Here is an 11505-nt window from a genome sequence, read left to right as displayed (position 1 = left end):
TCATTAATTTAGCTAGTGACGGGCGTAAGAGGAACGTGCAGGTGTTTATTAATTTATTTATTTATCTGTACTGAATCTGCAGCTTGTCTGAACTTGTCTTACCTTGTTCTTTCCTCGTGTGGCTTCCTGCTGTTGCACAAACAATAACTGATCAATAAAGACATTAAAGTGAGTTTGTCGCTGTCAGCCGTCACTGTCTTGAGTCTGTAAAAGTCTTTTATTAAAATCACATTCTCAGGTTTAAACAACTATAATTTACACTCGTCTAGAAAAGTTTTTTTTTAAAAAAAATGTCCGTGATGCTTCTACGTCTCAACATTTAAAAAAAAAATGTGGTCAAAATAAATAAAATATTAAAATAAGTAGTTTTGTTGCTGTATTAAAAATGTTTCACTGATTTAAACTACAGTCAAGTTCACGTGTCTGATCACTGCCACGCTGATCTCCTGCCCAGGACTCGGTTTGTGATTCTCTGAAAGACACGAAGCAATAAGTTTGATTTTGACTCTTATGAGCTTATTTAAAGAACCATTTAAAGGTTCACAGATCCACGTGAATGAAGACGTTATTTTGTACCTTGTTGTAGAGTTGTGCGTTCAGACGGTAAGATTCATACTCTGCTTTCCTTCTCTCCTCCTCTCGCCTCCTCTGGACCTCTGGCAGATTCTCATATATCCTGAAGGAGAAACAGTGAAAACCAAACTTGCTATTATTGATCCTAATGCTCAGATAGAGGCAAATACATTCTACATTCTAACATAACAGTCCTGACTGCTCTAATGTTCAGTTCACGCTGAAACCGCATCAGAACGGTGGTAATTCAACTGCACAGTCACTTGCAGGATGTAGTTTGTTGTTCTGTTAAACTGGATTAAATTAAACACTAAAGTGTTTCTGTTATTTAGCCTAGCTCAAAATACATACGCCATGTTTCTGCAGATTTGACGTCAACCACTTGAGGCAGAGTTGTTGTTCCAACTTCCAAGTCAGAAGAAGACATTTTCAAGTCAATTCAATTTTATTCATATAGTGTTAATAACGACACAAATTTGGTCCTAACATCTGAAAGCGTCGTACCGACACGTTTCTATTATCATGATTAAATAATTATTTACACTTAAATAGAATCGTGTGTCAGTACGACACTCAGCCAAGTTGTTGACGTCAAATCTGCAGAAACATGGTGTATACATTTTTTACAAATGTTAAAGTTGCTCTCATCTAACACTACACTTTTAAATAAATACAGTTGGTTTTATCATAAACAGACGTCTTTTACTCTGTACTGTTGTGCCAAAGTGTTGTTTAAACACTTCCTGCAATAAAATCCATATTGTTTCTGTTTTAAAAATACATGAACACACCAAAGTCAGAAACACAACCTCCCAGCAGACTATCCAAAGTGCATGTGACTGCACCATAAATTACGAAAAAAAATAAATAGAAGAAATCAATGAAAAGTGTGAAAAAATAAACCGTTTCAGCTGAAATACTGTTACTAGCGATTTAGAATACAAGTCTAGAAAACTACTTTTAATATCTGTACGACAAGAATCAATTACTTTATAAAAGTGCATTGTACTTCTCTCATTTAACTAATTATATCTGAATAAAATATCCAAAGAGGAAAAGAATGAGCTTACTGTTTGGACCTCTGGATCATCTCCTTCCTGGGAACTGCTCTCCTGATCAGAGCAGTGCCTCCAGAGAAGAAAGAAGACAAAATATAACTGATTAATCGCTCCACATATTACAACACACATGAGGGTGTATTAGGTATAAATGTGGACAGAGCAGAGACGCTCTACTGTTTAATACCTGGAGGCCTCAACAGCCTCTCAGCTCCTCCTAGCTGGTTAAAGACGTCGTCTCTCTCTCTGGTGAAGACGGCCTGCAGCTTCCTCTCCTCCACCTGCAGAGCCAGACGCTTCACCCGCTGCCGGGACCGGGAGAGAAACTCTGGACGGCTCATCTCCAGAGCCTCCTGCAGCGTAGAGGAGGAATATACGAGGGTTAAAACTAGATAAAGACGCAGTCTGCTGCTTATGGTGGTAAAAAAATTATCTGTTTACATTGGACATCCAGAATCTTCCTCAATTTTAAAATGCAATATTCAAATTAATCTTCAGTAGTTTTTGTGAAACTGTTTACTTCAAAAAGATTCAAAAATACCGAAAGTAAAGTCTTTTTATGACTATATCACCTATTTATAATAATAATAATAATGCTGTTGGTTCACATGTTCAGGTCAATAAATGCACTGAAACTTAAAGTGTGTTCATATAACGTCGGAATAAATCTGAATATTGATCTGAAATATATAAACTAACCTGGAGAGAGACCCGAGCCAGACCAGAGGATGTGGTTTTGGTTGTAGGTTCTGGATCAGGTTCAGGTTCAGGTTCAGTGGGATGCATCACACCGTGCTGTTCGTTCCTGTCCTCGAGGACTCGTCTCTGTCGGAGCGGCTCTCTCCACGGACGGACTCGGCTGTACGGTTCAAACCAGACCGTGCTCGGCCTCCACGGCGGCGAAGGCTCCTCCGGCTGGTTCTCCTTCCTCGCCTCTGACCTCAGGTTGTCAGCAGAGATGAACCACGACACACCTGCCCAGAAGCACGACGTTAAAACTGGGCAAGATTAAAACAATGAATTTTACATGAAGCCGATGTACCTTTAGGGTAACGATTTGACGGACTCCTCCTGCTCTTTCTCAGCTTTTGGATGCCGTGAGTTTTAGAAGGGCTCCTCTGTCCTCCTCTTCCTCTCACCCCGCTGGATGAAGAAGGTGAGATCTGCCCCAAAGCTCTGGCTTCACCGGGTGAAGGGAACGTGGTCCCGACGTCCCTGGTGTGTCGTCGAGTTCCGTTGTTAACGATCTCCAGGTCACCTGAGGAAAAAATGAAATAAAATAAAACTTTACATGAAACTGCGTTTTATTTTTTTTATTATAGCTTCACATTTAAATTGAGACTGTTATAGATGTCTATAGTTGACTGATGAAGCTCAGACATGAGACAGTTAAGGAAAGAGTTGTCATAAACTCCTGCACATCACATCACGGCCTCAGTTAATCAATCAGCTGGTCCTGCTCTGCTCCACTGACCTGCCTGGACGCCTTTGTTGACCAGTTTAACGGTCTTCTTAGCTGCCAGAGTCCTGGACGGGCCACGGTGTGATGGGACGGTGTAAGCGCTGGTTGATGAAGCAGAATCAGCAGCAGCAGCAGCCTGAAGACAAAGTCAGTTTATAGGTTTAGTTTGCTCTGAGCTACTTCTGTACCTGATATTTATTTGTCAAGACATAGAAGTGTTTTACGAAGGTGAAATCAACGTTGCTACTCTGTTTTATTTATTTCTAAACCTTAAAGCCAGTTTTAGTAAAACTTTGAGGGGTTGTGAAGGCCAGAGTTTATTACACGTGTTAATCTACATCATAACAGGAATGAGGACAGTAATATTCAGATAAACGTACTGATTCATCAGTGCCGGTGACGTCTGACGGCGTGAGGACGAGGGGAGGAGTGTTTCTTCCTCTCCTCTGCTCCCTCCCTTCTTTCTGCCTGTTGATGGTGCCGTACAGTTTACTGAGGCTGGGCGTGGTCTTCAGGCGCTGTACCCTGTCGGCGCCGAAGGCTCGGATCAGCCGGGCCGTGTCCACGGTGGACACTGAGCCCGACATGGTGGACCACGTCTCTGATGACTCGTCTCTGTTTGCTGGAGACAGGTGCAAGCTGTGGGAGGAGCTGTGGGAGAAAGTGGACGAGGAGGAGACACGGCTGTCGTCCTCCTCAGGCTGCGAAGGTTCAACTCTTCTACCTCCTCTCTCCTCACCGTGTAAAGTCCTCTTAACGTCTGTCCTCCTCAGTGTTGCATCTTCTCTTCTCCATCCTAACTTGTCCTCTGGACGATAACCGCCCTCCTCCTGCGCTCCGGACACATTAGTCGGCCTTGTGCTATGAATTAGACGAGACAGGCGCTCTAGACGCTCTATCAGCGACTCCTCTCTGTCGCGGGTCGGTCGTGTTCCCTCCGTGGTCCACTGATCACAGAACTTCTGCCACAGCTGGTCCAGAGCGCTGCTGCTCTGCTGGAAGGAGGACTCGGGAAGATCAGAGCCCCTCCTCGGCTGGCGTCCCTCTCTTCCTCTCTGACGGACTGACGTTTGGAGGACGTGAAGACGCTCAACTCTCTCACGGCTTGGCTCTGGCTGATGATAATGCTGGAACTGGATGGGGCTGGTCCCCTGGTCTCTCTTGGAGACTTCTTGGTTGCTCAGTAAAGGCACTCTGGTAAAAGCTACGGACACCTGAGAGGACAGCTTTGGAGTTTGGCTCAAGCCTGGGGAGCTTTCAGAGGCACCTTTATGGGAGACAACGTAATATTATTATTGCTGTAGAGACAAATAAATAACTGTGTGAACTAAACCTGAAAGGGGTTTGTTAACGAGGCTGCAATGGACCAGTGGGTTAGTGACATGTAGCTGTGTAACTGTACGCAAAAAAATCCTTTTAAATAAAGAAAGTTTCAAGAAAAGAATTAAAGATAAATATTCTTTTAACATTAATATCTAATATATGTATATGCCACCGTCTTCCAGAGAGAAAAGCTCCATAAGCACAAACGCTAAGGTCTGAAAAGCGTCGAGCATCAGCAAAGGTAGAAAAAAATAGAACTGATTTACATAAAACTGAAGACCGTAGCAACGATAGCTGTAAAACTTTCTGTTTTATGTGTCCCTTGTCAGGCTTTAGGTCGGGTTATTAAATGTGAATAAAAATAAAAATCCAACAGCAGTATTGTTAGCTACTTTACAGCTCCCTGAACCTGAAGTTATTTTTCTCTCCGGTTCTTAGAGCTGAAGGAATTAGTTCATAAATCAGTGAGTTTACTGACTGATGTGATGATGTAATTGTTGTTTTTTTAATGTCTGAACCTCCACAAATTAGTAAACCTATTATATAATATACAACAGGATATCTGACTGTTTTATTCTCACTAATTTAGTTTTTTAAGTATTGCATTTAAACTATTTATCAGCATTTGTTTGTAAAACTTCTTCTGGACACAAGTAATAAAAACTTTAAATGCTAGAAATACTTTCTCTCTTCAAGAGTTTTATCTGATGGTTGTTTCTAGAAAGTATTTAACATAATGAAACCTGACATTAGGTGCGTGCATGCTGTTCAGCTCACCTCTGTGTCTGGGTTCATTCATCCTGAAGGCGGCCGTTTTCAGCCTCTTGCTGTAGATCCCCTCTACGTGTCTGATGGCGACTCCGCGGTCCAACCCCGGGTCCTGACGCCCGAGCACCTCGCTGCTGAAGTGAGGAGGCACGGCGTCGTCCGAGCCTGTTTATTAATAATTAAATAGTTGGATTAAATAATGTCGAATGTGGATTAAAACAAGACAGATATCAGAATATATTCGGTCGGCGCTGAACAGAACAGGAGACGTCTTCAGCGGCCTCTCCCCCCCCCCCGGTCTCTCTACTGGGGCCCCATCTCTGCCTTTGTTTCACCCGGCCCCTGAACATGAATAATCAATGTTCTCCCTGGTGTACGTTACAAAGGACCAGCTGCTGCTCACACGGAAACAGAAGGAAAGCAGAGTCCTGTTCATTCTAGATTCAAGTGACGATTCATTTATCTTCTGAATTCATTCATTCACTTTTAATTCGTTATAATATATATTTTTGTAACTGCATCCAAAAAATGTAAGTCGAATTAGTTTTGTTTATGTTTTAAAGGAGGAAACGATGCTCATAGACCAATATCAGACGTATGTTTCACACACAATTCAAAGTGTTCAAATGTTTTATATGTTTGTTTCAACCGGTTTGTGATGACGACTATTTCAGCGAAACTTAACAACTTTCTAACTTTGCCGCTTGTAGTTTGAACGTAGAATTAATCCACGATACTTAAATTATCTGGGAAGAGCTTTCTATAATTTAGAGATATGTACCTGGGTGGGAGCTCTCCATGGTGGTGTCAGAGACATCAGCTTCTGTCTGAGGGACGTAGAAGAGCTCCTCGCTGCCATGAGGTTTATAAGGCAGCAGGGCAGGCACTGTCGAGGGAGGAAGAGTGAGGGCACATCAGTGTTAACGTCACACAAAATAACCTGTTGTAATTTATACTCAAATCCAGAACTACGATAAATAGTTAATAAAAAGCTGACCTGGTGTTTCAGTGGTAAAAGGTCTTGGTGAGGCTGCAGGTGTGTGACGTGGTGTAAAGGACTGCGTGGTCGTCCGTTCTTGAGGCGCAGCGGATTTAAACAGAGCAGCAGCGTCTGGTTTGTCCGGTGACAGTCGTCTCCTTGGCTCTCTCGTCTCGTACCACTCAGGCGGACTGGACAAACCCACGCCCTCGTCTGGACTGCTGGCAGCTGAGGACGAATGCCTATAGGGGACAGATTCTTCACGTGGCAGCCTTGAGAGAGCGTGACTGGAGTGGACCCAAGTGGAAGAAGTGTGATCAGTAACTTTGGGGGACAGAGTGAGATGGACGTGTGAGACGTGACCAGTCCTAGCAGGGGATGAGCCTGTGGTCTGAGAGCTGTTATTGACAGATAACTTGTCATCTCTCCTGAAAGACTGTGTGCCGTCATGTTTGGTCGTCACATCATCTCTACTCAAGGGTGGAGGAGGCTCTTCAAACTGGCCTCCCACGGCGTCTCGCCTCTCCTGAGTCACATTTCTGGGGTGCAAACTACTTCTTGCTGCTGCTCTTTCCTCTTCATCCACTGGGGTTTTGTCTGTGGAGAGCTCCGTCAGGCGGAGGGGCTCTGGAGCTGGGCTGAGCGGAGGTGCAGGTGAAGAAGAAGAAGAAGGCGAGGGGGAGGTAGAGCGCCTGCAGGTGGAGATGGTGATGGATGTGAAGGCCCGAGGGGTTTTTGTGGAGAGGCTTACTCCTTCTCTGGCAGCGATCTCAGTAACTTTAGCCTCTAGATCTTGGTGAAGACGCTCCGTGGCGGAGTGAGGCGGGTTCGTACTGGGGCCGAGCAGCGGCTGGTTGTTAGCGTCACTGACGGAGGCAAATGTCTCCGCTGACCGTGACTGGTTGTTCTCCCTCGGGGCTCTAGCACCGGACGCTGCACTGGTCTCTGATTCTGTGCTGCTCTGGCTCTGGAAGAAGAAACATAAAAGAAAACACCAGGTGAGATTTTTACTTAATCAACAAACCAAATGTCCAAATGTCCAAATGTTGACACATCTGTTGACACACCATGCCTGCAACACACCAATTACCTTGAGTTTGACACCTGTACTGTCCGGAGATTGGAAGCAGCCATCAAAATAACAAATATATAAATATTCAGATAATTTAGATGGGATAAAATAAATGTTTATGCTCAATAGCGTAAAAAATGTCATCATTAAAGTTGCCAGCTATGTAAATTGTAAAGATAAGCAGAACGTCATGAGAGCTTTACCGTCATGGGGTTTTTTAACAGCAGCTCTTTCTTGATTTCTTCAATCCGCTTCCTGTCTTCTTTGTCCAACTCCAGCGGCTCACACTGCTGCCCTGACACCTTCAGCTTAATCCACTCTGCAAAACCAAATCAATAAATGAAACACGAGTCAAACTACAATCCACTGATGCATGTTAAAGTGTTAGAGTCACTGCTTCTTTTACCTCTGGCTTTGTTGTCCTCTTGGTCCGTGACGCTGGGGGTACTGGACATCACCGTGGCCGAAGACTCACTCTGCAGTAACTGCGCCACTCGGACCGCTAGTGAGCTCTCGCTGCTCCCGTCACTCATCACTCCCTGATCAGACTCTTCAAGGACAGGAGAAGGGGAGATACTCTGGACAGGACCTCTAAGCGTTGCCCTCTCTTCTTCCTCCTCTGTCATCTGTGCTGCGTCTACAGGAGTAGAGGTGAGCTGTTGTGTACTCACGGCCGGCGGAGGCTGGATGACCAGTGGCTGTGCTGGGACTGTGTCAGGAGGTGCAGCACTGCAGCCCTCGGGCTCTGTCCGCCGGGCTGATTCGGAAAGGACAAGCGATACCCCTGCGCCAGTACTAACAGTACTGTCTTGAGGTGTTTTGGGTGTAATCGTGGCAGGTGCCGCGATAAAAGGTTGCCCTGATGAGGTCACACTCTCTCGACCAACAGAGCTCTGCCGCAGTTTCTCCGAAGTCAGCATCGAGTCGGACGAGGACCTGGTCCAAAGTTGTGAGGAACGAGTTCTGAGGTCTCCAGCAGAAGAGGAGGAGGAGGAGGAGGAGGAGAACGAGGAATCCTGGAGTCTGCTGCTTTTCTTCATCTGTGAAAGTAACACGTCTTCATCAGAGACAGGATGGGGCGCGGCATGGGAGGCTGAAGACGCTGCAGAAGACCCAGTAGATACCACGTTGTCTGCATGAGAGAGGAGTTTCCGGATTTCCAACAAGGCTTTGGAGCTAACGAAAGAATCTTCCACACTCTGATCCAAACTACGGCTAGTTTGTAGAAGCGACCCTGTGTTTCTTTCCTTGACAGATAAGGTGACATCAAATTTGTCTCCAGGCTCGTTGATATTCTGGCTGCTGGTTGAACTGCTGTCCTGCTGCTGGCTGTTTTGCAGTATGGAGGAATAATGGGAGTCTTCATCTGACTGTGACAGGACTGCCAGTCTGGGTTGACGCTGCACAGCTTCAGTATCTGATGGAGGAGTGGTGCGTCTGGTTCGCTCTGGGATAGAAACAGCCGGACCAAGACTGTCCAGGCTGAACGGGATGGATATAGTGGAGTCCACTGACACGATGCTGGACCTGGAAAACTCGCTTTTGTGGGGACTGCTACCTGGAAACACAACGGAATATTTTTAAACGTATTCATTATGGATAATAAACACGCATTTAACAATATTATTTTATAAAATGGTTGGTTTAAATAGGTTGGACCTAGATTTTTATGGCAGAATGAGAACGGTGCATTTAACTTATATGTTTTCGAGGTAAGTTTAAAAGTAATGTACCTTCAGAGGGCTGAGTGCTCTTTGTTGACGTTCCAATAGATCCTTTAATTGTACAGAGGTCAGTAGGAGAGAATTCAGGCTCTCTGATTGGTCCTCTGGGTGCAAATGGAGTTAAGATGGTCGAGGGAGACTGGTCTATACCGAGGTTATGGAGATACAACTGCAAGAGAGACAAAAACATAATCAGATACAAACACAGAAACTAGATCTGCCACAAAGGTTTTGTGTGCATATATGCATTTGAAATTTTAGAAATATACGGTGTTGGTATAAGTTTATAAGTTTTAAGTCACCGGAATTCGTTCATCAATGTTGAGCTCTCGAGGCTTGGGAAGCGGTGGTGACGTTGACAGCTTTGAAGTCCAGTGGGGGACATAGTTGTCGATCTCCAGGCTGACGACAGAGGAGGCTCCAGCAGAAGCTCCCAGTTTAACTCCTCTGTAACTGTCCTGGGAGCTCGAAAGAGCCGAATCACGGTCAAGTGACACATCACTGAAGTGGCCAAGGCTCATGACATTTAAGGGTTGAAGTGAAGTGCTCGGATGATGATGATGATGATGAGCATCATCCTGACTGTGAGTCTTCTCTTTCTCTGAAGGCCTGTCCGTCTGTTGATCTTTGTGGGCTGACATGACAACGGTGTTAAGAGAAGAGTGGGACTGTGACCTGCCGTAGGGCGAGGCGGAGAGAGGTGCAGACCCCGTGTTATCCATGTCACTGGGAGTACTGCCCACTGCCTCCCCTCGTCTTGGAGAAGACAACGCAGACAGAGTTGTGGAAGAGCTTTGTGGGACGTTATGATTGGCGGAACCTGAAACAAGAGGCTGTTGTAAACTCCTCACCTGCTGACTAAGGATGCGATTCAGCTTGTCAGACACGGCCTCATAAGCTTTCTTTTTGGGAGAGTTGCCAGAAAATCCTTGCAGTGCCAGGCTATCAAACAGTGAAGTCTTGCCTGAACTCTGATTTGCCCTCCAAGCATCTACTTTCTGTATATAGTTGAGACTTGGGAGAGACTGGACTTTTTCAGAGCTACCATCCTCTTGGCCCTGATGTGCTGTGTCCGGGCCACGGGCATCTTCTACAGGAACAGCTGGCTGTGGCGAGGTCCCTGTGCTTGACTGATCCGAGCTTTCTTTACTAGATTCTATGGCTGAAAGCTGGCCTAATTTAGTCTTGGGTGGGGCCTTAAAAAACCCTGGAGTGGACTGAGACTGTGGGAGAAAACCCAGGTAGGACCCATCAATCCCCGTTTGGTTTCCAGACGACCAGAGGTCTTGTTCTCTGTGAATCCGTTCGACACCCGCTGAAAATGGTCCTGTCCATGGCGCACCACTCAAATTTGACCTGATCACACTTGGCTTTCCTTCAGACATCTCTCTGACAGATGGAGTAACAGACTGACCAGGTGGTGTGGGACTTTTTAGCCGTTTGTTTTTGGATTCAGCTTCAGACAGCAGTTCTCTGTGTAACTCTTCACTGCTCTCATCGGGCTGAGTGCTGCGGGAGCCCACGGTGACGTTACAGACCTCAGATGACGGTGCTCTCGACTGGCCGCGGTCTGAAACTCCGTCGTGTTGTTGTCTCTGCTGCAGAGGAAAAGAAGCTTCACCTGGAGGACCCTCTCTTACAGCCATATGGCCTTCTGTAAAAGACAAAGTGCTCTTCACAGACGTCTCAGAAGAAGAAGAAACAGCACTGCTACTGCTGTCTGGCACGCCGACATCTTTCTGTAAGAGCTCCAGGAGATGCTGTGCACGAACATCCTTACTCAGAAAGAAAGTCTCATCTTCGACAAGCTCTCCTACTGGATTGTCTGGGGGATTAGATCTCGTCTCTGGTTCCTTTATTCTGCTACCCGTTTCATCTCTTGGTGGTGTTCCCCGTCTGCCATCAGCTGAAGCAATCTTTTCCTCTTGTTCGCCTTGTTCCCCGGGTGATATACTGTGCTGCGAGATAGAAGAGCAGCTGATTTCTCCTTCTTCAGAAAGGATGGTTGCCTGGGTTAAAGGGTGCTGAGATAATGAGTCACATTCAGAGACATGAGTGGTGCGATCCTGGGATGGAAAGTGAAACCTTTCCGACGCCATGGACACGTCAGGGTATGCCCTAGAAAAAGTAAATAAATTATTGTCCATTGATTAATTATACATTTCTCATTATTCATATGTTGCGTAAACTTATGTCCTTTTTACCTTAAAGGGGCAAACTCGGTGTCACTTTGCTGGAATAAAGAATATTCAGGGAAGTTGTGCTCCACTCCTGAGGTTACAGGCAGCAGTGAAAGGGCAGGAGACAAATTACTGTCCTGAAATTCTGATGACACACAAAATGCTCACCCACAAGAAGCAAACATTCATCAGCCGCATTCATCGCTACCTGCAATAATAATTTTATTCAGTGTGTTTACCTAGCTGCAAAGAGTGGCCCCCTGGTTGCTGAGGCATCCAGTCATTTGTTTTTAGCCTGGGCTGCATCTGGTCTTGGCTGGCGCTGCTTTGTTCTTCCGCCTGGTTTGTAGTTGTTTGTCCGACAGA

General features: G+C 45.5%; 1 protein-coding gene across 1 annotated transcript; it reads right to left on the bottom strand.

Moving 5' to 3' along the window:
* Nucleotides 1-198: 198 nt before the first annotated feature.
* alms1 (ALMS1 centrosome and basal body associated protein) lies at nucleotides 199-11066 on the bottom strand. Its single transcript, XM_084568595.1, has 15 exons — nucleotides 9262-11066; nucleotides 8969-9128; nucleotides 7642-8793; nucleotides 7439-7554; nucleotides 6182-7130; nucleotides 5966-6070; nucleotides 5194-5349; nucleotides 3474-4360; nucleotides 3106-3229; nucleotides 2674-2889; nucleotides 2331-2605; nucleotides 1819-1984; nucleotides 1644-1701; nucleotides 577-676; nucleotides 199-472 (listed from the first exon to the last, which is right to left on the bottom strand). The coding sequence occupies exons 1-15, from the start codon at nucleotides 11056-11058 to the stop codon at nucleotides 428-430; spliced, it is 6306 nt and encodes a 2101-aa protein (XP_084424721.1). The 5' UTR covers nucleotides 11059-11066; the 3' UTR covers nucleotides 199-427.
* Nucleotides 11067-11505: the final 439 nt, after the last annotated feature.

This window comes from Chelon labrosus, assembly GCF_963514085.1.
Source record: "Chelon labrosus genome assembly, chromosome: 20".
Lineage (NCBI taxonomy): Eukaryota > Metazoa > Chordata > Actinopteri > Mugiliformes > Mugilidae > Chelon > Chelon labrosus.
The sequence above is the reverse complement of the archived record's forward strand: the minus strand, read 5'-3'. Positions and strand labels throughout refer to the sequence as shown.

What these genes read in the sequence shown, in the direction of transcription:
- alms1 (XM_084568595.1), bottom strand. Translation starts at nt 11,058, where the DNA reads ATGGCGTCGGAAAGGTTTCACTTTCCATCCCAGGATCGCACCACTCAT. An exon ending in GAGCACTCAGCCCTCTGAAG is followed by an intron (nt 8,794 to 8,968) that starts GTACATTACTTT and finishes TTGTGTTTCCAG; the next exon opens with GTAGCAGTCCCCACAAAAGC. An exon ending in TCACCGGCACTGATGAATCA is followed by an intron (nt 3,230 to 3,473) that starts GTACGTTTATCT and finishes CTTTGTCTTCAG; the next exon opens with GCTGCTGCTGCTGCTGATTC.